Raw genomic sequence first — 23729 nt, forward strand, 5'->3', positions numbered from 1 at the left:
TCTTAAGTGTCTTTTCCAACTTAAATGATTCTATGATTCTATGTAAGAACAGACGAATTAGATAAATCCTTTGGATGTGGTGAGTGATTGGGGCAGGTTGAATAAAATTAGAGGAACTTATTATGGGAATTTCTACAACTGTGCCACAGCTAATGAAGATTTTCTGGAGGATGTGTAACTCTTTTCTTCAACAAATTAGGTGTTTTCTTCCACTTTGCTTACCTCAGTGGTTTCCTACTCTGCCAATTGGAGAGTATTTTATTCCATGATCAGAACTCTTGGTGAAACTTCTTTCCTTGCTGCCTTCTTTTGTGCACTGTTAAAAAAAGGAAAGAATGTACATGAACATCTGTATACTTAAACATGTGAGCTTTTATGGGCTTCATAGTGTAATGGTCTTCTTTTGTATAGTCTGGAATTTGCCTTAATTATTACCCAAAAGTCACATTGCTCTTAGATCTACAGAGACATTTTGTCCAATTTCCTATGCTTTATTCTCTTTCTTTACATCAGCAGAGAAGAAACAAAAAATTTTTGCATGTTCAGGTAAATGTAAAAGCTATAAAAATGAGTTAAAATGAAACTTTCATATACCACCTACTTTTCTGCAAGTGAAAATATTTGAACATAAATATATGACTTTTTATCTTGAGTTCTGAAGTGTTCTGCAAAAAATACTTGAGTAATTTCTGTCTTCACAGCCTGAATTTGTGTTGAGGCAATGTGTTCAGGAACCTGTCAATGCAAATATGTTTACAAAGCAAATGTGAATGCAGACAGTAGTAATATGTCACATAAAAGAACTGGAAAGTGGAAGCTTAGCCCAAGATAATTTCCTAACTCTGCTTTCAACATGTAATATTTAAATGTGGAAATGTGAAATCACAATTCAGTTAGAAAGATTTTAAGTTTTAAATTGTATATTTAAATCATCTTTAATATATTCCCATGCTGTTTGTTATAGCAAAACAGGTTCAGGTGACAGAAGTAGGTTGTCTGTCTACGATGTTGTGTTATAAACTTAACCTGTTGTGATGATCTGAAAAGGAGTAGTTAACTGATGAGATGCACTTGATTCCTTTGATTTGCACTGTTAGAAAGCAGTTTTCATGACATGCTGGTTTGATTCAGCTCTCACAACGACTTGTAAGAGATAAGGATGTTGTCAGAAAGATATTATTGGGTGCTAAGGGACTGCATTTGAAGTTACTCTGAGCTGACAACTAATGAGAAGCTTTTTCTGATAACTTACCTTTCAGTATAGATAGATGTTGTAGTGTTTTTTTCTTTTCTGTTGTTGTTTGCAAACTAATGGATTAGGTATGGCTTTGTTTGCTGTCTGTCTGTAATATAAAATCTGCCCTACCACCAAACAAATCGTTTGTTAATTCCCCTTTTCTGTTTTGTGGGTTTTGTGTTTTGTGTGTTTTCTTTTCTGGTCGGCATCTTCTTTACTGTGCGTTACAGCTATACAGCAATGTTTTGGCATATTGAAGATGATGATAGGGAGTCTGAATTCAAAACTGAAGTGTTAGTGTGATTGCAGTGAATACGTTTGGCATGATAGCAAGAAATATTTTTTCCCAAAATGGGAAATACGTTTTGTAAGATAAACATACTCTAGTATGTTATGAAGAGGTTAGTTATAAGTGTTTCTCTTGACAGAGGTTACTTGGGATGTATTTAACCAAAGTTACATGAAGAAGTGACTGCTGGTTTTGCCTCCAGATTTACTTTTTAGTAATCCTTGACTTTTTTTTTTTTTTTTTTTTTTTAGATACTAAATGTGGTAGTTAAGATACTTTTTACACCCATAATAAAATCATAAAATAATACTGTTGGAAGCTGAAAGCAGTGTGACACAGAGAGAGCTATTTTTAAAGACTTAGAATTGTCATTCTGAAAGTGTATAGGAGATAAGAAAGTGAAGGAAACTATAAGTGAAGGAAATATGAAATAATATAAATAGCTTCGGTTTCAATGTTCTCTGTTATCTTCAGAAGGATTAGTTGTTCAAGAATTTTCTCTTCTCATGCAAATGAGTAAATGTATTTATTAATGTGGTATCAACCATGCAGAGTTTAATTAAAAAACAGGCCTTGAACTTTGTACTTGGAACTTAGACCTAGCTAAATGCTTCTGAAAGACTAGTTCTGGTAGAGCCAGTCCTACTTAGGCAGTTTTGCCACAAACAAAGGAAGATGAAAAGTGAGTTCTTATTGTTCTGGTCTCACAAAGAGTGTGAGAGCTCTCAAAATGAAGTTTATTAGACGCCATATCTGTTTTCAGTAAAAGATCCTGTACTGAACCATGATGGAGCTAGTTCTAATGTACCATTGTCTCCTTTGTACAATTAAATCGTTACATTAGCATATTTCATCAGTTTGATAATACATGACCATAATCCATAATTTCAAAACTAGTGTATCTAGTGAGTCTTTGGAATAAGCTGAGGACTTAGGTTCTGACCCATCAACAAGGATTTCCAGAGACTTCAGTGGTCACTGAACCAAACTACCATGAATATGATGATGAAATCTTAGGTTATTTCTGAACAGTGAAATAGGCGCTTGCCACAGTATATCCTGGGACACTGAGGGATCTGGCTTTACAAGGAATGCTTTCCAGCCTTCCTGTTCAGGTGCCTTTCCCTTTCAAGGAGGATGGAAGTTGAGAGAAGAAATGGTATGTGTTCTACTTTCTAATATGGATTCTGGAAGTAGCTAAGAATTATCTAGTGCTGGGAAGCTGGAAGCTGTTCTTGTTTGACGTGCGGTTTAAACTCAGCCTTGATCACAGCCTCAGTGTGGTTACTGGATAGGCCTTAGAACTGAAGTTTAAGGTTGGGTATTATTTTCACAGACCTGAAATGTCTCTCTTTTAGTTTTATTTGAGGGTATGCTTCACTGGCAGACAAAATACTTCTAAATAGTGATGAGAGAAACTACAATGCTTAGAAGTTTGAAATTAAGATCAAATGGAGATTATGCAATGCATAAGAAATACTTATGCAATGAAAATTATCCTTATAGGAAACCACTGAGGCTAAGAAATTATTCATATCAAAACCCAGCACTTTAATTGTTGGTTAAATAAAATTTAGATAATTTGAAAGATACACACATCCTTGCTTACAAGCTTCATTTATCAGTGTTAGAGAGCAACACGCTTTTAACAGGCATTTCTTGGTCATTCTTCTGAAGTATCAGTATTAGCCAGTATGAGACATAAGTTTGCTGCTCTGACTCAGAACAGCAGATTTACATTTCTTTTTCAAATCTGCTAGCTAGTGTCATTTTCTCTTTTTCCCTGTCTCCTTCCTCTTTGCAGTGCTTATGTGCACAAATAACAGTCTTTGGCGCTACTATATGGGCCAAACTCCCTAACCATTCTGCCTCTATCTGAAAAGGAGAGATGGCCTCTGGTTTTAGAAAGTAAATTTATTCTCTGAAATTATAGGTCAATACTTATCATCCTTTCACTGTCAGGCAAATTCACTTTACTTGTAATTGTGAACTAGGAACATCAATTGAATTTGCACAGATGACTATTGAATCTTGAACTAGTGGCACAGTTATCCAGTTCCCATAGAGAATTACTCTAACATTATGTCCCCTAATTTCCCATTGAAACTCCAGACCTGGCATATGATATGAGATAATTTTCAATTATTAAAATGGAATAGAATGGTTTTTTTTAAACTGGAAACTATTGGTATCTAAATATTTAAAATCTTATTTTGGTCTCTTTAGGTATTCTCAAGAAGACATCTTTTGTTATAGCGATAGTGCCATGGGAGATAAAACCAGAAACATCAATCTTAACAGATTATTAAGTCTGAAATTTGATTATGATCACTTAAACCTCAATGTTTAATTATTTTTAGTGTTCATTATTCTATGAGAATATCTATCTTGAATGCTTGTCTGGTGTGATTAGATGAAGTTGTTATATGATAAGGTTTAATTGATCTTACCGAATTTCATATTATAGGAACAAACCTGTAGCTACTGTAGCAGCCACTGAATGGTCCATCAAATATAATTAAGATTGTACAAATAATAAAAACATTTGTTACTCTCTTTAAAAATTGATTAAGAGGACTTTGAGTAACTACCCACTTAAAACTTTGTTGAATTCCTGCAGAAATTTGTATGCTATTGAGGTATTGTTAGGTGTAACTGATACTTAATGATGGTATGGGAAATAATAAAAAGAATATTGTCATAGGTTTTCTATAGTGTTCCAGCAATGTCTATGCGCCCTGTTTTCAAGTTTACTTTCTATAGCCCATTTGACAGCTATTAATATAAATCTTTGTCAAATTCCATTTTTCTTCTTATTTATTATTCTACTTTTTGGATATATGTTACATTTCATATGAATGTATGTTTGTATTAGCCTTTATAGTACGTTTCACTCCCAACTGAGCTTACAAGCAGCCTGAAACCTTATTGCAGTAGGGTGACAAGTGAGACTTCATTGGCACATCAAACATACTCCCAAAAAAGAAAGTCTGTGAAAAATCTGTAGTGACAAACTTTTGGTTTTAGCTTGTTGCACAGCAAAATTAATTTTCTGCCTCAATGATGAGACAATACAGGCAATGCTAATGTACTGGTTTGGGCAAATGTCTCAGTCCAAAGAGAGAGTCATGTACAAAAATCTATGAGTTACACACCCACTTATTTCACTACATCTTCCAGAGAGCAAATTAAGTTACTAAAGTAACATTACAAAAATGTAAAAATTGATATAACTATGCAAAATTTTTAATCACCTTGTAAGAAAATACACTAAGAATGAAAATATTTGTATAACAGTTAAAAAATAGATCATAATTTGTATTTTTCTGCATTACATAGCACTATTTTGGTAGCTAAGCAGACAGTGGGATAACTTGTGTGATTAAAGCTCAAGTGTAGTGCTGCTACTTTGCAACTCAGTCCATGGTACTCTATCTGCTTTTTTATTCTTTTTTTTCTTCAGATCTTCAGAATGAGTGCAGAGTTCCTAGTAGATTGCTAAGGCTACACTATATTGCATGGCAAACACACCACGTTATAGTGATTGCTAAGGAAATAGGTCTATGGAAGGAAAAGCTAAAAACGATTGTACGATCGTTGTTGTCTACTGAGACTCCTGAGAAATTGAGATTCCCATTGTACTATTGAAGTCTATTTATACTTCAACAGTGTGTCTTATCAGACTCTACTGTGCAAAACCACTCTAATATATTAGCTCAGCTGATCAGTATATCCACAAATTCAGTCAACCAAAATTGATTAGTGATAGTGTATTTAGTCTCCTTTGAACTATTTTCCCAAAGAATAATTTTTAACACATTTCGTTTCTTCCCAGTCTGACTATACTGCAACTGACTCAGACTGTAGTTTGATTAGGAGATATTGATAAAACTAGCATCTGCAAAGCTTCTATACTTGGTGATGTTCATGGTGCCTGAATTTAGAACAGCTCTATTGACGAATTCTCTTGCATTTTCATCTATTTCTGAGGAGTTCTGCTCTCACATCAATTTCCTGTATCCAAATCTATCTAGGATATCCCAGTATTCAAATAAAAATTCTAATTTCTTAGCTATCTTTGGTTGTTTACTTCTATCCTGAGACCCTTTTTATCTGTCCATTAGAATCTCTACTGTAGCAGTGAGCTTTTCCGCTGGTTTCAATGATCCTGCCTTGCTAGCCAGAGGTCTTTACCATCATCATTAACTTTATTTTGAAGATTACTTTTTAAAAAAGAATACTCTCCATTTACTTTGCATGTATTTGCAGAATTTATATGGTTAGGATTTAATAACTTCTAGATGTTTATATTTGAAAAAATATAAATATTTGAAAACTATTTAAATGGATAATGACCAGAATTTAGTTGTCAGTCTTTCCTTTTCAAAGTAACTTTTACTAAAGACTGCATAGGAATGATTGCATTAATAGGGCTACCCCAAACTCTACAACCCTATTAACAAACAAAAATACATAGGACTTGAGAACTAAGAACATGACTGTAAATTGGGCATAAAATCGTATCTCTATATAAATCATCTGAGAGTACTGTCCTGACAAACTAGTCCGATATAGGACTTACGCACATAACAATGAAAACAAAACCAAAAGCAGTCACTTTACCTACATTAACTTCCTTTCTCCCCCTTTTATCTAATTTTATTTCATATGACCTGGGAACCAAGTAGGGTTTTTTTTAAGCTTGTAATCTTACCTTTATATTTGACATTGGTTTTAGTCTATTTAATTTTTATGTCCAACTCACTGATATTACTTATTTATCTATGACTGTGAATGAATTTAGCTATGGCCGACAAAGTGTTTGAAAAAAACAAAAATCATTTGTATAAGCGTAATTTCTCAAGTTTCCTATGCAAAATTTATTGCCATTTACTCTTCTGGTTCATGTGAAAATGGAACAGCAATACTCTTAGAAGTATCAATGAGAAATCTTATTAAATAAATGTATAAAGATACATATGCAGAATGCGTATCAATACTATAACTTACAGACAGATACAACATGATGTGTTGGATGTGTTGACCTCCTCAGTGTATTTTTTTGCAAGGACAGTTTATAAATCCAATGACTTGATCTCATTTCATCTAGTAAAAGCTATATTATAAAAACCTGTTTGTTTCAAATTCAGTTTGCAACACACTGAAAGACACAGTTCATCTTTCACTGATAAGCTGAATAGAAAAGACAAAGAACTGGGCAATGATCCTGTGAAATATACGCTGACTTGCTGTACTGTATGATACTAGATTTTGTATAATGTAATTCTTGAGGTTTGCAGAGATAATAAAGCATAGTCCTAGCAACTCTTTTGCTGTTAGTTATTTTCTTAAGTTCAGTTTACTTTCCACAAATTTGGTTTTGATTTATACTTTTTCTTGTTTTCAAAGAAAGTCAAAGATCAACCAGAACTGTCATTGCTGTAGTCTATTGATGTTATTTAGCTGAGCCTCTGTGATAGTTTTTCCTTTCCCATGATTTTCAGAAGAGATTCTTCTAGCCTGACAAAAAGTTCTTGAGTCAGTATGCTGGTTGGTTCAAATTTAAAGCATTGCTGTGGCAGATTGGTAACATACTAAATAACCTTAGTAGACATGATCCCCATTTTTTTACAGGGACAAGTCTAAACTTGAGCTAAGAATGCAAGATCTAGCAGTTTTCTTAATGGCTTCTGCTTTTGAAAGGAATTTATTAGGAACAATTTTTAAGTTTGCTATACAAACTCAAAATACTGTTATTATGTATATTCAAAATATTGTCTTCAATTCATTGTCTATTCATGTCTGTTTGTTAGGATTTTATATTGGCATTCACTGCCACAACATCTGCGGTGTGTTCAGATCTTAAGTACGTAAATTTTAAAAAGAACATTTTACAAATTTCCATAAAGACGATAGATATCCCTACAAAGTATATCCAAAAAATGTAAGAAGGATTTTGGGATCTTTGGAAAAGAATTCAGGATTGTTTCTTTGTTGCTACAAGTATTAAAGTGCACTATTAAAGTAGAAAAACGGACTAATAAAACAAAGCTGTCATGTTTCATAGCGGCAATTCTGATGTGTACATCAGTCACTCAGAAAAGAGAATGTAAAATGGCATACCTTACAATATTTTATGCTTTCTTAATACATGCATGACATATATTAACTTATAATAATTATATATAATAATAATACATATTATTATATATTATAATAATAAGCATAAACCCTAACTTATTTTCCTTTTTAAATTTATCCAGACTCTCAATAATATGTAATCTGTTAACAAGAAATGAAAAACTTTTAACACTATACATATTCAGAATTATAGGGCATGTAAATATGAATTTTCAAGATAAATTTGCATTGACACAAAAGAGATATAATTAAAGAACATAAAATGTATTGTGTGAAAGAGAAAAAGATCCATACTCTGACATTTAAACTAGGCTTGCTAGTCATGGTTTTAATTAGAAAATAATCCTTTACCAACTCATTCAGTTGCTAAGTAAGAACAAAATTTACTATAAGAAATTTCACTTGAACTTAAACCACTGGGTTTTCGCACAGTACGGAAGCTTTTTTATATTTTAGATTTCAAAGATGATTTTATCTGTTACTTTTCTAACCCAACAAAATAAAACCTTGAGTATTGCAGTATATTTTAATATTTTCCATCCAGATTTCATTGAAACTACTCCTTCCTTCCAGGGATGACTTCTACTTTGCTGAAATGAATACAGTTTGGAAAAAGGTTTTCTTGAAAGAACAAATAAATGCTTAATAAAGCAACCAGAACTACAAGGGGAATGATTTCTAAATTCAATGTCAGTGATCAACAGTTGGCCCCTTTGAAATGCCATATTTTTATATACCTAAGTAGATGTGTTACAGGTAGCAAATTCAGAAAGATCTGTTGAATTATCTGATTGATATGAGTGTACTCAGTTAACCATAACACTAACATTGTATCCAATATCTGAAGTAAAATCCTGTTTGGATTGGCATGGCATTTTGCACAGGAATCCAAATGACCATAGTTAGATAAATTATCACAGGTATTTTCAAAAAATGAATATACCACAAGGAAGCAAATAAATAATTTCAATATTTAAGTTTCTGTTGAATTAGTTGGCAACATATGATCTCAAAAACAATCGATGAAAGTCAAATGGATGTATTGACTGAAAGTCATCTGAAGACTTCTTCCCAGCTGTGAAATGCCATTTTCAGTGACACCATCAATGTAACAGTTGTGTTCAATGACTCATTTCACAGATGCCCATGTCAGGTGCCACAAGCAACTTTAATCTCCTCCTAAAGCAGGATTTCTTTTTACCTTTTGAGAGTTACATTGTCTAATCAACTCAGCTTGCTGAATATTCCTGAGTGATACATCTGCATCAAAAATTTTGCTTAGATATATTTTGATATATTCTTTATTATTAAAAAGTTATGCAAACAGACTTCTGTTGATATATTTTTTGCATGATATGTATGATTTTGTCCAGGGCTTATTTACCTAGGTAATATTCATCCATGATTCAAGGTAAACAACTACTGAGACTATTGACAATGTACAATTTAAAGGCAACCACCCTGTTTTGTACATCAAAGCATTTAGCTGTACAGAAATGATCTTTTCCACGCTACTGTGCATTGGGCTCAGAGAATGACTCCCACCCTGTTTCGGTTTTAAGTATAGATATAGTTCATGCAAACATCTGTTAGTCACGCTATAGATTGTAATTTCTGAAAATTATGTGCTAGTCTTGAGCTTTGACTTATTTGGAATAACATTTATTTTTATAAGGGGAGGATTTTAACTTTTCTGTGGTAGCTCAGTTGCTTTGTTCCAAAATCTGACCTTGAAATTTACAATAATACCCTGATTACCTAGTTTCGGAGTTCTTTCTTGAAAAAGAGAGGACACCACCTTCACAGTGTTTGGTATCAGCCAGCAGATGGTGCAGTATTCCCTTCCATTTCTGAGGCTCTGTCAGTGTCTGAAATCAGGTCATTCAGTATTTGATTCACCTGTCTCCAGTTTACCTTTAGGGACCTTTCAGCATTGCTAGCACATCATCTCAGGTATTTCATTCCACCAGACCATGACTGAAAAGCGTGGAGTGACTTTAGAGCCATCTTCCAGGACTCTTGGAGACCATGGGACAATGGATTTCTGGTGGTTGACCTCTTCTTCTTAGACAATCCTCTGCTCCAAAACTACTCTTGGTCCATTCTCCTTCTCAGACATGCTTGCAGGCAGTGAAAATGTTGTGGTTTTCTTCTGTATTATTCCTGGAGTTAGTGAAGATTCACACATTGTGGCCTTGCTTCCTCCAATTTGCTTCAGGAAGATTTGATTGCAGAACTTCTTTGTTGATAAGATGCAAGAGTTCCTGGCCTAGATATAAAGCATGCATGGTAACTGCCCCAATACATTTTGGTATCTTTCTTCATTCTAGACAGTTAGCTGGAAATATTCAGACATTGCTCTTTCCTTGGGAGGAATATCATTTTCATACATGGGAAATCAAACCAAACAAGCCTATTGGGATGGTGGAACAGATTCCCAAATGGACATACCACTAAATCACTTTAAAAGTTGGGGGATTGTTGCTCAGCAGCTTGGGCTGCAGCTTCAAGGATGCCATTGCATCTTCCGCAGCCAGGGGGGAATGGCCCGCCTTTTGTAGGCAGGGTCTCAACCTTAGTTAATTAGTTCAGTTTCAGTTCAAGCCAGCTGGGTAATAATAATTGGATGCCACAGGGGATGACTGAGTCATCAGTCAAAAGGCAATCAGTTATGCAAATACTTTGTTAATATATGCCACAGACTCCTTACAGCTTCTTGGCACTTTCTGAAAATCCCTTAGTCTTAAACATCAGAAAGGATTTAACCAAAGTTTTCTCCTTTAAGGATCCTGTTGATCAGTACAAACCTTAATCTAGTTTCTGTGGCTCTGAAGCAGCCACAAGGTAGGTCAGACACTTTTTATGTATGCTTGACTTCACCTTGCTGGAAATGTGTTTTTTCTAGTGTTTATAATCTATTCCAGGAGAGTGAAGAATTCAGATGTTAGAGAGGCATATACATCTTAAAATATTCCAGTTACTGGAGTAACCTTATCTGCTCTCAAGAAAAAAAAAAGTTGTTTTATACATTTCACTATGTATAATATCCTAAATAGTATTAAATATTACTGTGATGATTTTTTACATGAAATACCATCAAAATACATATACTGAGGAAAATGTGCTAGGTGCAAACTAACCTTTCTTGAACTCAGTTAAAATTTGGTTTGTTAGTTATATTAGCTCTAGAGATACACCATTAGTCCTGAGTAATTAGGTCACCTTTACACATAGTTGTTCTTTAATTAAGCTTAATCAGTATGAAAATCAAGTTAAGTTAGAAGGTCTATGCTTCTAGGAAGTGGAGAAATGTCCAGGAGTTTGAGCATCTTATTTGCATTCGTGACTTGATTTTTAAAATGGAATAGTTTAAGTTTGATCAGACATTGACTAGATGTCAGTATTTTGTTTTTTAAACTGGTATTGTTGTGTTGCTATCCTTTTAGAAGTAAGTTCAGCAAATGTACTAACAGTAATTACTTGCTTTGCCATATTTTATGTAACACAATTTGCTGTGATGAATTATTCCCTCATCTGAACTCATACTAGAAATCATTTAGATTTTGCTATGTTTGTTAAAAATATTGTAGATCTCGGCTTCTGTGTATCCATTAGATTAATCGTGGAAGGGATATAACCAAAAGTAGCAAACTTAAATTCATCCATGTCGTGGGTTAGGCCGATCTGGGAACTAAACCCCACGCAGCTCTCCTAGTCCAGTAAAATGGAGAGGAGAGAAAAATGTAATAAAAGAGCTGAGGATCGAGACAGGAACAGAGGAGCACACACCAACCACAATCCCGGGCAAAAGAGGCTTTTTCTTAATGCAAAACTATTTATTAACAGCTACCTAGAAAGAGAAAAGCACACAAAAACGGTTACTTGAGAGAATAACAAGAAAACAAGGCCAGGTCTTAAAAACAACACCACTCTCCCCCTTTGCTTCTTCTTTCTGGCTCTACCTCCTCCCCCCAGTGGCGCAGGGGGGCAGGGAATGGGGGAGTGCAGGTCAGTTCATTCCAAGTTGTTACTGCCGCTTCTCTTAAAGGAAAAGGAGTCCTTACACCATTGTCCCTTGCTCCAGTAGATCCCCTACTCACGGCGAAAGCGTGAATCCTACCCGCTGGGGGGCAAATCCTTACCCCATCGGATTTGCCCCAAGTGCGGGCTTTACCAGTCCTGGGCTTTTAAGGAGCCATAGCCACTCGCTCTGGCGTGGGTCATCAGCAAACTTTAAATGTGCTCCGGCATGGGTCGTCATGTCGACCTTAAATGCGTCTCCATAGAGACTTTAAATGCGTAAATGCATAAAATGCGTAAAATGCATAAATGTGTCTCTACCTGTGCCCATGATTCACAATAGTCTCAGGCTCAGGCATCTCTTCCCAACGTGGGTCATCCACTGGTTGCGAGTGGGTCTCTGCTTGCTCCACCGAGGACTGTTACAAAGGGGCTGCTCGCAAGGGGGACTCAGCCGCGGCACACGTTGTTCCGTTCCATCTTCGCTGACCTCTTATCTGTGTGGCCGTTTCTCTTAGATTTCAGTCCTGTCTGGATGAACTCGGCCCGGTGGGCGCCCCGGCAGCGGGGCTCTCCCCGAGTTCCCCAAGCGGCTCCGCCACCGCCATCCTCAACGGAGCGGGCCCGGCCCAGGCCGCCGGCCCGGCCGGGAGCGGGGGGCCGTGCCCCCCGCCCGTCTCCTTGCTCCTGGGCACCGGCACATCTTTCCGGTTCCTTTGTCCGACGTAAATAGGGCAATTCGCAGAGGCGCCGATTGGCTCAAGCCCCGAGGGGGACGGGAGTCCGGTGTGATGAGCAGCTTCTGCCACCCGGACCTCCCCCCCCCACTTCAAACCATAACAATCCAAATTAAGTGAAGTTGCCCACCAAACTTCTTGGAGGAGTACTCCACTTTATGACAGCACAGATAATTCTGTTCAGTTTGCAGAAACTTTTATTTAGCTCCAGTCAAGAACTCCTAAGTAAGCCAATGTGGCATATTGCAGCACCAATGTGGCATTAGTAAAACCAGAATGAATCACCAGAGGATGACCTGACCTTCTGTGGAATATGCCTTCCAGCTGGAATGCTCCCCTCAGAGAGGAGAACTTACAAGGTGGGACTCATTCCACTGTCTCATAAGGGGAGCTCTGAATCTAGAGACAGAGAATTGTTCTCAGTGTTCTCACTTCCCTCCTAAATAAGCCTCATTTTTTATAATAACTTAATGAACTTCTCCCCTGAAGCTCTTGGAAAAGATTATGTTACTAGAGTCCATAAAAATCTTTATCATCTTTCCTTGGCTGGCACTGTATGTATCACTTTAAGTCTTCTTACAAAATGGTATTCCACAATTCAGAATGTTTTATGGCTTCCAGACGATTCAAAATGGTAGCAGTTAGAAGAGTATCACCAAAATTTAATTTTAATAAGTGTCCATTTTTTTCATGACTTTAAAAACTTTTATTCAAGTAAGTGCCTATATTTGAAAGTAATCCTTCTTAATACTGCCTGTATTGTTGACCTTTGCCTCAGTCTAGGCTTTTTACGAATCAGACCAGACTGCTAACCACAAGTCTTTAAAATAAGAACCACCTTTCCTATATGTTTGCATAGTTATCAACATGATTTGGCCTTGATATTAATCAGTGCCATTACCAGAAGCTGCAGCATTATAAGTAATTGATAGTTTTTAATTTTTTATCTTGCATTCTGTCTTTGCTACTTTGGTAAATAATTTAATTTCTTTGCAATATTCTGTAATTTCTATCATTCTGAGTAATTCTTTCAATTTAACATTGTTGTGGCCTGTGATAATAGACTAAGCAGCAACATTTCTGCTAATCCCCAGGGCACTCCACCATTAGCCTCATTGCTGCTTCTACTGTAACCAGCTTTTAATTCATGAAAGGACTTCATTTTGCGTCCTGTGGCTACTAACTTAATAATCTCCTGAAAAGGACTCTATTGAAAGCTTTTTGAAATCCTAATTCAATATCTGCAAAGCCAGATATCCTTTATCTATTATTTTGTTAACTCTTAAAACTGTGCCTTAGATTGCTTTCAACAAACTGAATCTGCAGAGTACAGTCTACAAATTTGTGCTCTATGTCTAGCAAGCCTGTTTCATAAAAGCAAGAGACATATAAAACCTTTAATTTACTGTTGTAAACCAGCTTCTCAGTTCTTGCTAAACTTTTGAGACAACCAGTTAAGTCACTCGGCTCTTGTGCATGTAGGATTCTGATTGTTCTGAGAAGTATTGATTATTTTTAAAAAGTCAACCTGAAAAGTAGGTTGTTCTCATTAAGAGAATTATCCAAATGCTGTGTGAAATCAATAAGATTAACTGTATAACAAGAAATGAGTTAATAGACTGTGGACTATGTCTTCCTTTCTGTTTTGTATAGTTTTCCTGGCTTAATGATGATGTTATCTGCAAATATACAGTTACATCTTTGGAGATTAATAAAATGTGAGGGAAGAATTTTTCCAATGTTGGTGGTATAGGAATAAAATCTAAAAACTTGCAGATTGGAACAGATGTATGATTTTTTTTTTCTCTGACAATGCTCAGAAATCCCTCACGGCAATGAATTCTTTGAATTTGTGAGCAAGACCAGAACATGTCTATTCCTGTAGAGAACCATTGGTAACCCCTTTACTTTGCTCAGAATAAAGGAATAATGGGAAAATTTTAAAAAAGAAATAGCTTAATTGCACTTACATACAGAAACGCATTTGCTGCACATTTCCTTTTGTTGCAAAATGCTATTCCTGTTTGGATCAACTTTGAAGTTGCATAACATCTCCAGAGTAAGATATTAATGTAGACTCACCTTAAATCATTTGAAGAAATATCTCTTCTTTTCTATTGGGAAGAATGAACACAATACCACTGTTTTCTTATGTTTATTATGGACATTCTGCCCCTTTCCTGCCTAGAGATAAATGTCAAGAGTCAGATGGTGATAGGAGTAGTCTCATAGAATGCTCTATCACTTATTCTAATTTGCCTTTGAGCCATTTGGTTTCATCATTTTTATTATATTTTTAAAAAATATTGTGTGTGAAAATGGAAATTATAATGTTTAATGACATGTTTTATAAGCTTCCACAATGTCTAAAGCCATAAAACCGCCAGTTTTTCAATATGTGTATGTCTGAAACTTGTGACAAAATTGGATGGATGGACAGTTCTAGTTTTGCATTACATTGTAGAAGGTTTTCTAGGATTTTATGCTGTGGTTTAATTACTAAAACAAGATAAATCTTCAGATAGTTGTTTTTAACTTTTCCCACAGACACTTTTTTCTATGCGCCTTTGTCCCAGTGCTCCTGTTTATCTCTAATTTTTCTGGTTTTCGTTATTTTTATTAAAGCCAAAGAATTTCAAGTTAATTCGACAGGCAGCTTTGCATGAATAATTGGCAAAGAGAAAGGAAATGGATGCGAAAAAATAAGAAAACAATACTTGGCCACTAGCTTTCCAAATGGAATAGAATCGGTTGACACTCTCCTGATTTACCTTCACAAATAATCCTTGGAAAATACAAAAGAGTGTCAGGTTACATCTTATTAAAATGGTAGCAAACATTCTTTGGGTAAAAGACTGTTATTTTTTTTCCAGAAAGTCAATTATAAATTAGTTCTATACCGACACACTGTGTTGTATGTGTTTTCTTGGGATGAACAAATTGGTCCACTCTAGTTCTGGTAAAGTTTAAAATTAACTCCATATTGCACAAAGTAAGTAAGCAAAGATCAAGATGTGCTCCTCAAAAAGGTAGTAGGAGAGTCTTGCAGCTACTTCCTTATTGTCCTTCTACCATCAAACCTTGCCTCGGCGAGGGCGGGGTTTGATTTCTACCTAGCGTCCTCTCTTTGCCTGTTACTGGGACAGTAACTTTGCCTATTACTGGGACAGTAACTTTTTTCTCTTTGCTTTCCTGTTCAGAGAAGAGGTGTCCACTGGTGTCTAATTAAGTGTCTGTAAAATTTAAAGTTTCATCTTCACAGTGATAATCCTTTGTGCATTCTCTAGCGAAGGAGCAGAGTTTGTCCTCTGCTTCTTGCTGGTGCCTAAGTGCGGCTATAGGCAATTTCTCAGATGTTGCAGCAAAGGGTGGAACTTAATCTACCACAGGGCTATGGACCCCTGAAGACTCATTAGTTCCCATTCATGTCTCAAAGTAGGTGTATATGATACATATAATATTGCATGACAAGTTACACATCCTGTAATGCTCATAATAGGCAAGTGCAAATAAGAGAGATTAGCAAAATGTAGAGAAATAATGCCTCTCAATCTAGAGTTTCACAGTGTGCTTGTGGAACTCTTACAACATATTAATAAATAAGGTAAGGAAAAAAAATGGAACAATTGAGTGTGTCTAACAAAATGTCATCAAGTCTTTGAGCAGCAAGAAGAACATAACTAGATAAGCATGCATTCTGAAGTAGTGGAGATACTTTTGTCTGCCACTGAGGTTATTGTCTGGTCCATTATTTGCTTCACACAAACAATTCTTGAGTACCTTCCACATTTGTCAGAGCCATGTTTACAAACCATTTTTCTCAGGGTGCATTCATCTTCTTTTTATAATGCTTCCCATCAATTAAAAGAAGACAATCCCTTAAGTGTAGTCTACACCTGTTTGCTGTCTTAGAAGAACAGTATATTTTACATGCTTTCGTAGAAATCGGTTGACTCCAATAACCTTATGTGATCAGAATCTAAATATGAACAAGTTAAAAACCTTAATTTTCTTAACTTTTTTCAGTTTAGGGTGTTACTATATATGTTTGTCCCTGTTATTTCCAATGAAATATTAATGGGAATAAAATCTGGATATTTTATATTAGAGCAAACTGATGATAATCACAGGTGAACTCTCGCGCTGCCTTATGTAGTACCACTAATGCTTTTCTATCTATTGTAAAAATATCTTGTACATTTTACATAATATTTGCCCTTTTCATATCTGCATCGTATTGATAGCTTATAATGATTAATTAATCTGATAAACTCTTTTGTCTGTCTTACTATATCACACTGATGAACGCCTGTAGTGTAGCAGAAATCCTTGCTATTAGTCTGTTCACTTTAACATTGCATGTGATACTATAAGGCCTGTATCTCATAATCCAGGGTTTTTTTTGTCATCCTGGTTTTTCCTGTTTGATACATTCATCATACTCTATATTGGCAAGACCTGCCCGATTTGTATTATTGATGAAGTGTATATATATAAAATCTAAACCCAAGCAGTACAACTAAAAACATTTATGAAAATGCAAGGACAGAATCCCCTCCCCCTAGAAATGTCCTAGATTATCTTCTGGATGGCATAACTCACAGACTGTTAGAGAGTCACACATGTAGCTGAGAATCCATTCCTTAACTAAAAATTAATTCTTCAGTTGCACTTATAGGAAGATATTTCAGGTTGGTTTTTTACCCTCTTTCTAGCTGGGGAGAATTTTACGCAAATTTATATCTTCCTTGTCCTTGCCCCCATTTCTCACCCATTCATTGATCCTCTAGTTGTTTAGGGAATAATATGACCTTCTTCTTGATTATTAATTTTTCTCACCTCAGTAACCCTAGTAAGATTAGATTGTCACCTTCAGGTGTGGCAGATGAAAAGAAAATGTTTTGGTTATCATATGCGGGGCTATCATTGCTGGTAGCAATTGTTCTCCACATAATATGTGTGGAATATATCTGCTATAATGACATAAATTTGAGTATTGGATTTTCAATAATCTTACAGAGGTCTTGATCATATCCAGTTCTAGCCATTGGTACTTACAGTAGATTATGACTAGTCTGGTTTTGCCATATTGAAGCATTTCTGGTTTAGTCATGTTTCTAATTCATACATATCAAGCATGAACCAAAAGTAAGTGGATGCATTTTATTTTGAGTATTTCCCCATAATATGAAAAGAATCCACATGGATTAGGCAGCAGTGTCAGCTGAGAGAAAAATGTGTCAGCAGTGGAAAAATGAGGGAGAGAGGTAAACGAGGCAATTAGTCTGCAGAGATAAAGAGTTGTATTGCTTCATTTTGGAGCTATAGGTAGAAGGAACCTCATTCTGCAGATAGGAATAACAGCTAGAAAATAATTATTGATTATATGCCCCTAAAATGAGAAAGGGAAAAGAGTTAAGATCTGCATTTACTTTAAGGGTGGTGTCATAGCTGGGAATCTTTTTGTATCGTACTCCTCTTCAGTGTTTTCAGACTTCAATGTTGCTGTGTTCCAATTTAAAGAGCAATAAGACATCAAGAGACAGACAATATTATGGAAAATTGAATTATATCTTGCTATATAAAATACAATAGAACAGTATCTCTCAGCTTTTCTCAACTATTTTTATTGATGACAGAACTACTATTGTAACTAACACGGAAGTAACTAACTCTCCTTTCATATTATGGGGAATTACTCTTCTAACTAACATGGAGGCAATGCAGAAAATTTGAAATTATTATCTACGTAGCGTTTCTGTATTTGTTTGTTTTTTTTTTTTTTACATTAAATGATATTTCAAAGCTGAATTCAGGTAGCCAGTACAGTAAGACTCCAAAAACGTCTTTTAATTTGTCCATAGGAGACACAGGAGACTTCTTGTGGGAAGTTAAATATCTACAGAATGTGTTAAAAGGGCTCTAGATTCAGTTTGACTGAGTTAAACGATTTCCGTTGGAGTGTTTATGCAGTTTCTCCCTTGCCATTACCTGTTTCTCTTTGAGTTTGATAATCTTCCACTTGTTTTAAGATAAGCATTTTATCATTTCATGCAAAATATAGATACAATTTCCCTCATTATTACTTTTTTTTGATAGAACATGAGTAATAATTTAGACTAAAACTCTTTCAATAGAGAATCTTTGTACCATGAACCTATGCAGTATGTATTGAAAGGTAAAATACAGCAGACTAAAAAGAGAATAGTTTCTTGCTGGGAAACTCGTAGGGACTAAATGCAACAGCAGATTTGAGCTTTGAATCATAAGCACCATAAACAAAGTTACTATATTAAAAACTCCATCTAATCAAGGCTAGAAAACACTAGTGAGCATTATTTGCTCCATAGTGAAGATTAAAACTAACATCCCATTATTAATCAAAAGACAAATATGCTAAAAGCAAGAAACCAAAAACTGTGAAATGTACAAGCTTCATCTTGGCTATGGGTAGAGGATGTTGGAAGGAAAAAAGAGATCTTGAAAGAAGGTTGAAAGAAATCTTGGAAGAAAAAACAGAAAGGAAGGTCAAACCAGATAATAATGTTTCTGCTTTTCTCTTTCCATTAACCTAGAAAATAGATGTTAAATAGCTGCTGTAGAATGGAAAACAAATCTTAAAAGGAACTGTTATTTTACCAGAAAATCCTTACAAAAGCCCCTGTTTGTCCTTACCAAACCAACAATTCCAGAGTTTCTTTTACTATACCTCATTTTAATGCCTTAGATAAAGACATTAAATGAGCACATAAACAGTTAGATTTAATATTTACAGGAGATCAAATCTAATTTTCAGATAATCATATCAAAGACATATAGTATTATGTAATCAATTGTGTGAAATGAGATGGAAAATTAAGTTCTTTATGTATCTTAAACACTACCTTCTAAAAGTCAGGTTTGCCTTATAGATTACCAGATTACTTTAAATACGATTACTTAAGAAAGGCAAATAACATCCTTATTGTCAAACTTCTATACCTTAAGTTCTGTCAACTGTCTTGCTTTTTTCATCTAACATGCAGATTAGCCACGAAGCTTATTTTTGCTATTTAGAGCCTAGACTCTTTTTCTGGATTTTCATTATCTCAGCACACTCTCACTACGAGCTGCTTTATTAGAACAGATTTTCTGCTGGACAAATGAACTACGATACTGCCATTAGTTTCCTCCTATCTTGTGCATTGGTTACACATATTGATAAAACAACAATTATAAACTATATATTGTTTCTTTTTCACCTAGGGAGCTGGCAGTATACATAAGTACATGGAAGTTTCACGAAAAAGAAATTTTACTGATTATAATACAGTTGGTTTTGTTGTGTGATCATCTTTTATAGTAATAGATTATTTTTTATTAGTTGGCCTGTATCTTAAAAATTCAGAGGCTGGGTTCTCACAACTTACAAACCACTAGTACAGAAATTCATAATAATTATTATGAGATTTCTTCTTAAAATCCATAGCTGCAGCATTATTGTCAGATGTGGACAAGTTTTGCCAAGAATTTGAGCTTTAATCAGCATTTTTTGTGGGTGGATGTGAAAAACAAAAGAATTCTGTGGGTGTAAACAGAAAAATCACATTTTTCTCTGAACAGCTGTATAATAGCCACTTTTAAAAGCTAAATAGTAAACACAGAAGGAAAGGGTTTCACACTATAGAATGTAAGGGAAAATATTTCTGGCTTCCATATTGTGGGAGTTATTATAGAGCAAAAAATGTTAAGTAAAAATTGGCTGTATGCTTGGACAACTGACACTTCAAGAAATGAGTTAGAATTCAGAATCCTTTTCAGAAGCATGCCAGTTGCCAACCAGTTATGGCTTTGGAACTAACTGAGAATTGAGGAGTACAGACAAATGCTTTATGATCTACAGATTGTCCTATCTATAGTTTGTAGGGATTTTTTTTTCATAATAAAGCTTTTGCGTCATATGTAAAAATCAGACTTGTTTTTTAACCCAGAAATAATATACACCTTAAAGTTAATATTTCACTGCTATGTATATGTAATTAATAACTGTAAGATAGAGTTGGTAGCTAAAGATCATATCTTTTACTGACCAGTTATTATCACTGAAAAACATCAACAAGCTTTGAACACGTAAGCTTTATACGTGAAACAGAAGAAGCATATTTAAAGGACAAAGAATAGCTGAGAAAAATTGCTCAGAGTATCAGAAATATCACATCTTTGAGAAGAAAGATAACTGGTAGCTCCAGTTAGAGGAGATATTGGTGAAAAGTGGGAGAAAGTAAATGACTGACTCTACTATATGTGTTTTGAGCAAAATGTTTGCAAATCCTTATTCAGTAGTCTAACAGGGACGTGTATTGTGTATCCATCAAGGATATTTTTCCATGGAAATGTAATTTTGAAACAGTTGTCAAAAACACATGTAAAGAAAAAAAAAAAGACATAATCTGGTAAAGATGTTTTTCCTTGTGTAACACACCCCTCTCAGTTTAAAAAAAGCCCACACATTGCTAATTTTATCTTTGTTTTTCACATCTAAAGCTTTCCCCAGATACAAGTGTTGTAGGTTTTGTTTTCAGTTTTCTGAAACTAGAACATTCCATAACAAGAAATTCAATCTAATAATCTTATAAACTGCAAATTAAAAGTTAAAAAGAAAACTATTGAAGGACATCTTATCGTCCTATTGACAGAACACAGGTGAAAATTGCTTCTTCTTGATCTTGATTTTTTTGCCATTTCCTGATACAGGTTTCTTGTTGTAATGAACAATTTGGCCTCTGACTTAGGCTTGTCACCAGAAGTTTGAAGTTGCTATGTTGCGGTCTTCTGTTCTCAGTGACTTTGGGGTCAGACTTTGTTTACCATCTCACGAGTATTGTCCATAGCATGCTGAATGTTCTCAAGAAATATAAAACCCATCAATTTAGGAATTTAAATGTCTTCTGATTCTTGTTTTGTAAAGATCTTCATCTGATAAAAGTGTTTTTCCTTGTGAAACAAAAAGGCAATGAGCAAAAATTACAAAGAAGCCATCATATATGGTGTTGTGAAAACAGGAAATGTGGGTTTCATTTGTTCCTTCTTCTGCGTGGTTCATTACAGGAGTTTGATTTCATTCGTGTAGGTGAATAGATATTATGCAATTGTTCTTTTTAGGCTCCTATAAGAGATTATCAGTGCATGTAAGACTCTCTAGGTATGTGCTTGGCACTATGTCTGCCAATAGTGAGATGCTCACAGCAAATGTACAGGACTTACTTTCAAGTATGTGTTCCAGCTGATTTTCGTTTATCATGGATGGATCAGTTTCAACATGAAAGATTGAAGCAGTCAAGTAGGTAGCTGAGCTGAACAAGAGCAGAATTCAGATCTGCTCGGAGTCATGCAGAGAGGAACAAGAATCATGGTTGCAAGCAGAGAATGTATGTCTACTATTTGCTGACTACGGGATTTACCCTAGAAGTGTAAAACCCAAGTTCAATTCTTGGCTGATTTATTTCAGACTTTTCTTCCACAATTCAAGTGAGAATGTCATTACTGGCCCTAAATCAAGGGCTAGGTATTTGCTTAACCTGACACATTTTTTAGGATATTTGGAGCTTCAGCTTGATCTATGTGACAATGCTTGTTAGGTGTGAAGCAGGAAGCATCTACCCAATTCCAAAATATGATCTCACTGGAAAAATAGGGTAGCAGCTAAGCAGTGTTTTAAAGATGGAAGTGAATGCCTAGAGAGGTTACTTGATCTCCAAGTGATTTTAAGGATCATATTCTGTTAAAAGAAAGTGCTTTGCTGTTGAGTCACTTATCTGTATTCAGAGCTCTGACACACTGAAAGCAAACAACTTGGTTCTCTCTGGCTATCCTGAGTCTATGTAACATCAAAGTGTTGATGGGTAGAAGAAGGAAAAGGAAAGAAAACTAGGATAGAGTACAAAATCCCTCACAAAGTCTATAACTTGGGAAGGTTAGCACGCTGTGTTTTAGGATTGGAGGGAGATTCCTATTAGAAATAAGTACCTAATTTCTCTGCCTTTTTTCACAGTAGAAACTCATGGAATTTCTTTAGAATTCTGCTCCTGCAATTAATAGGAAATAAAGTTAGGTCGATATTCTAGAAAGTTGGGAATTCTGGGCAAATATTGATATCAGTTAGAAGATTCTTTCTCTTATTTGTTCTTCTGAGTGTTCAAGTGAAGATGTAAAAATGAAACTTTTCTGAAATAAACAGAATATAATTTTTAAAATGGCTGGTTTGATTCCTATAATTAACTTACCAAGTAAGGTGTGTAAGCAAGAATATCAGAATCTGGTACTGACTTATTAGAAAGTGAAAATATATAGGAGGATATTAATTTCATTCTTTTCTTTAGGTCTGATATTTCTGGATTTCAATATCTGGCCATAAACTATATTTGAGATTTAATGATATACTGCAGTGGTACAAAATTAATTTTTCTTTACTAAACATACCTGTGTAGATGTCATGAATTATCTTCCAGCCTGATATCACATATTAGTATTGAAAAATTGCATTTATTTGTTTATTTATTTTGTATTTTTAGGTAGAGATTGAAAAGCTGGACTATCATTACTATCTGCCTTTATTTTTTGATGGGCTTTGTGAAATGACGTTTCCGTGTGAGTTTTTTGCTCGTCAAGGAATCCATGACATGCTGGAACATGGTGGAAACAAGATTCTTCCTGTCATTCCTCAGCTCATTATCCCAATAAAAAGTAAGTGAATATATCAGGGAAAAAAAAAAATCCCTAAAATTGCATTTATATAGTGCAGATATTTGGGAAGTTGCTAAAGAAACAATAAACATGACAAGCTGAACATTTCATGATGATTATTGCAAATGTGAAAAAATTGTAAGGTATAAGGCCAGAAGGCTTATGCCTTCAGTCACCTGGTACATGCAGTAATCCAGAAAAATAGACTAACTGGTTAGGTTTTTTTCTTATTACAATGTGGCCCTTGGTCTTCAGAAATGTGAAGAGACATTTTCTTACCTAATTTAGTATATTTATTGTGTAAATCTATTACTGTATAAACCAGTTCATCTAAAATAACAGGAGAAATCGACAAATGAAACTTCTGAAATTGTTTCTTTTTGTTCCTTTTTTTTTATTATTCTACAGTTGTCTTATATTTATTTACTGGGTATCTTTTCTATTATCATTTTCATTACTTTGCATATACATATATCAATCTAAACTCAGAGTTCTGCCTGACTAGTTAATATTGTATGTAAGATCTTGGCATTTAAAAAAATACTGATTTTGAAGTTTGTATGTATTCGAACAGGGTTTTATT

At 34.9% G+C, this 23729-nt stretch overlaps 1 protein-coding gene across 1 annotated transcript in view; it reads left to right on the plus strand.

The window, feature by feature from the left end:
- The window catches only part of PACRG (parkin coregulated), a 267926-nt gene that overhangs the window by 119831 nt on the left and 124366 nt on the right, over positions 1–23729 (plus strand). The window contains exon 4 of the mRNA XM_086626857.1: positions 22975–23146. Coding sequence (XP_086482983.1) covers positions 22975–23146 — 172 coding nt within the window. The remainder of the gene's footprint in view (positions 1–22974; positions 23147–23729) is intronic.

This window comes from Tauraco erythrolophus, chromosome 2, assembly GCF_009769465.1.
Source record: "Tauraco erythrolophus isolate bTauEry1 chromosome 2, bTauEry1.pri, whole genome shotgun sequence".
NCBI classification, from domain to species: Eukaryota; Metazoa; Chordata; class Aves; order Musophagiformes; family Musophagidae; genus Tauraco; species Tauraco erythrolophus.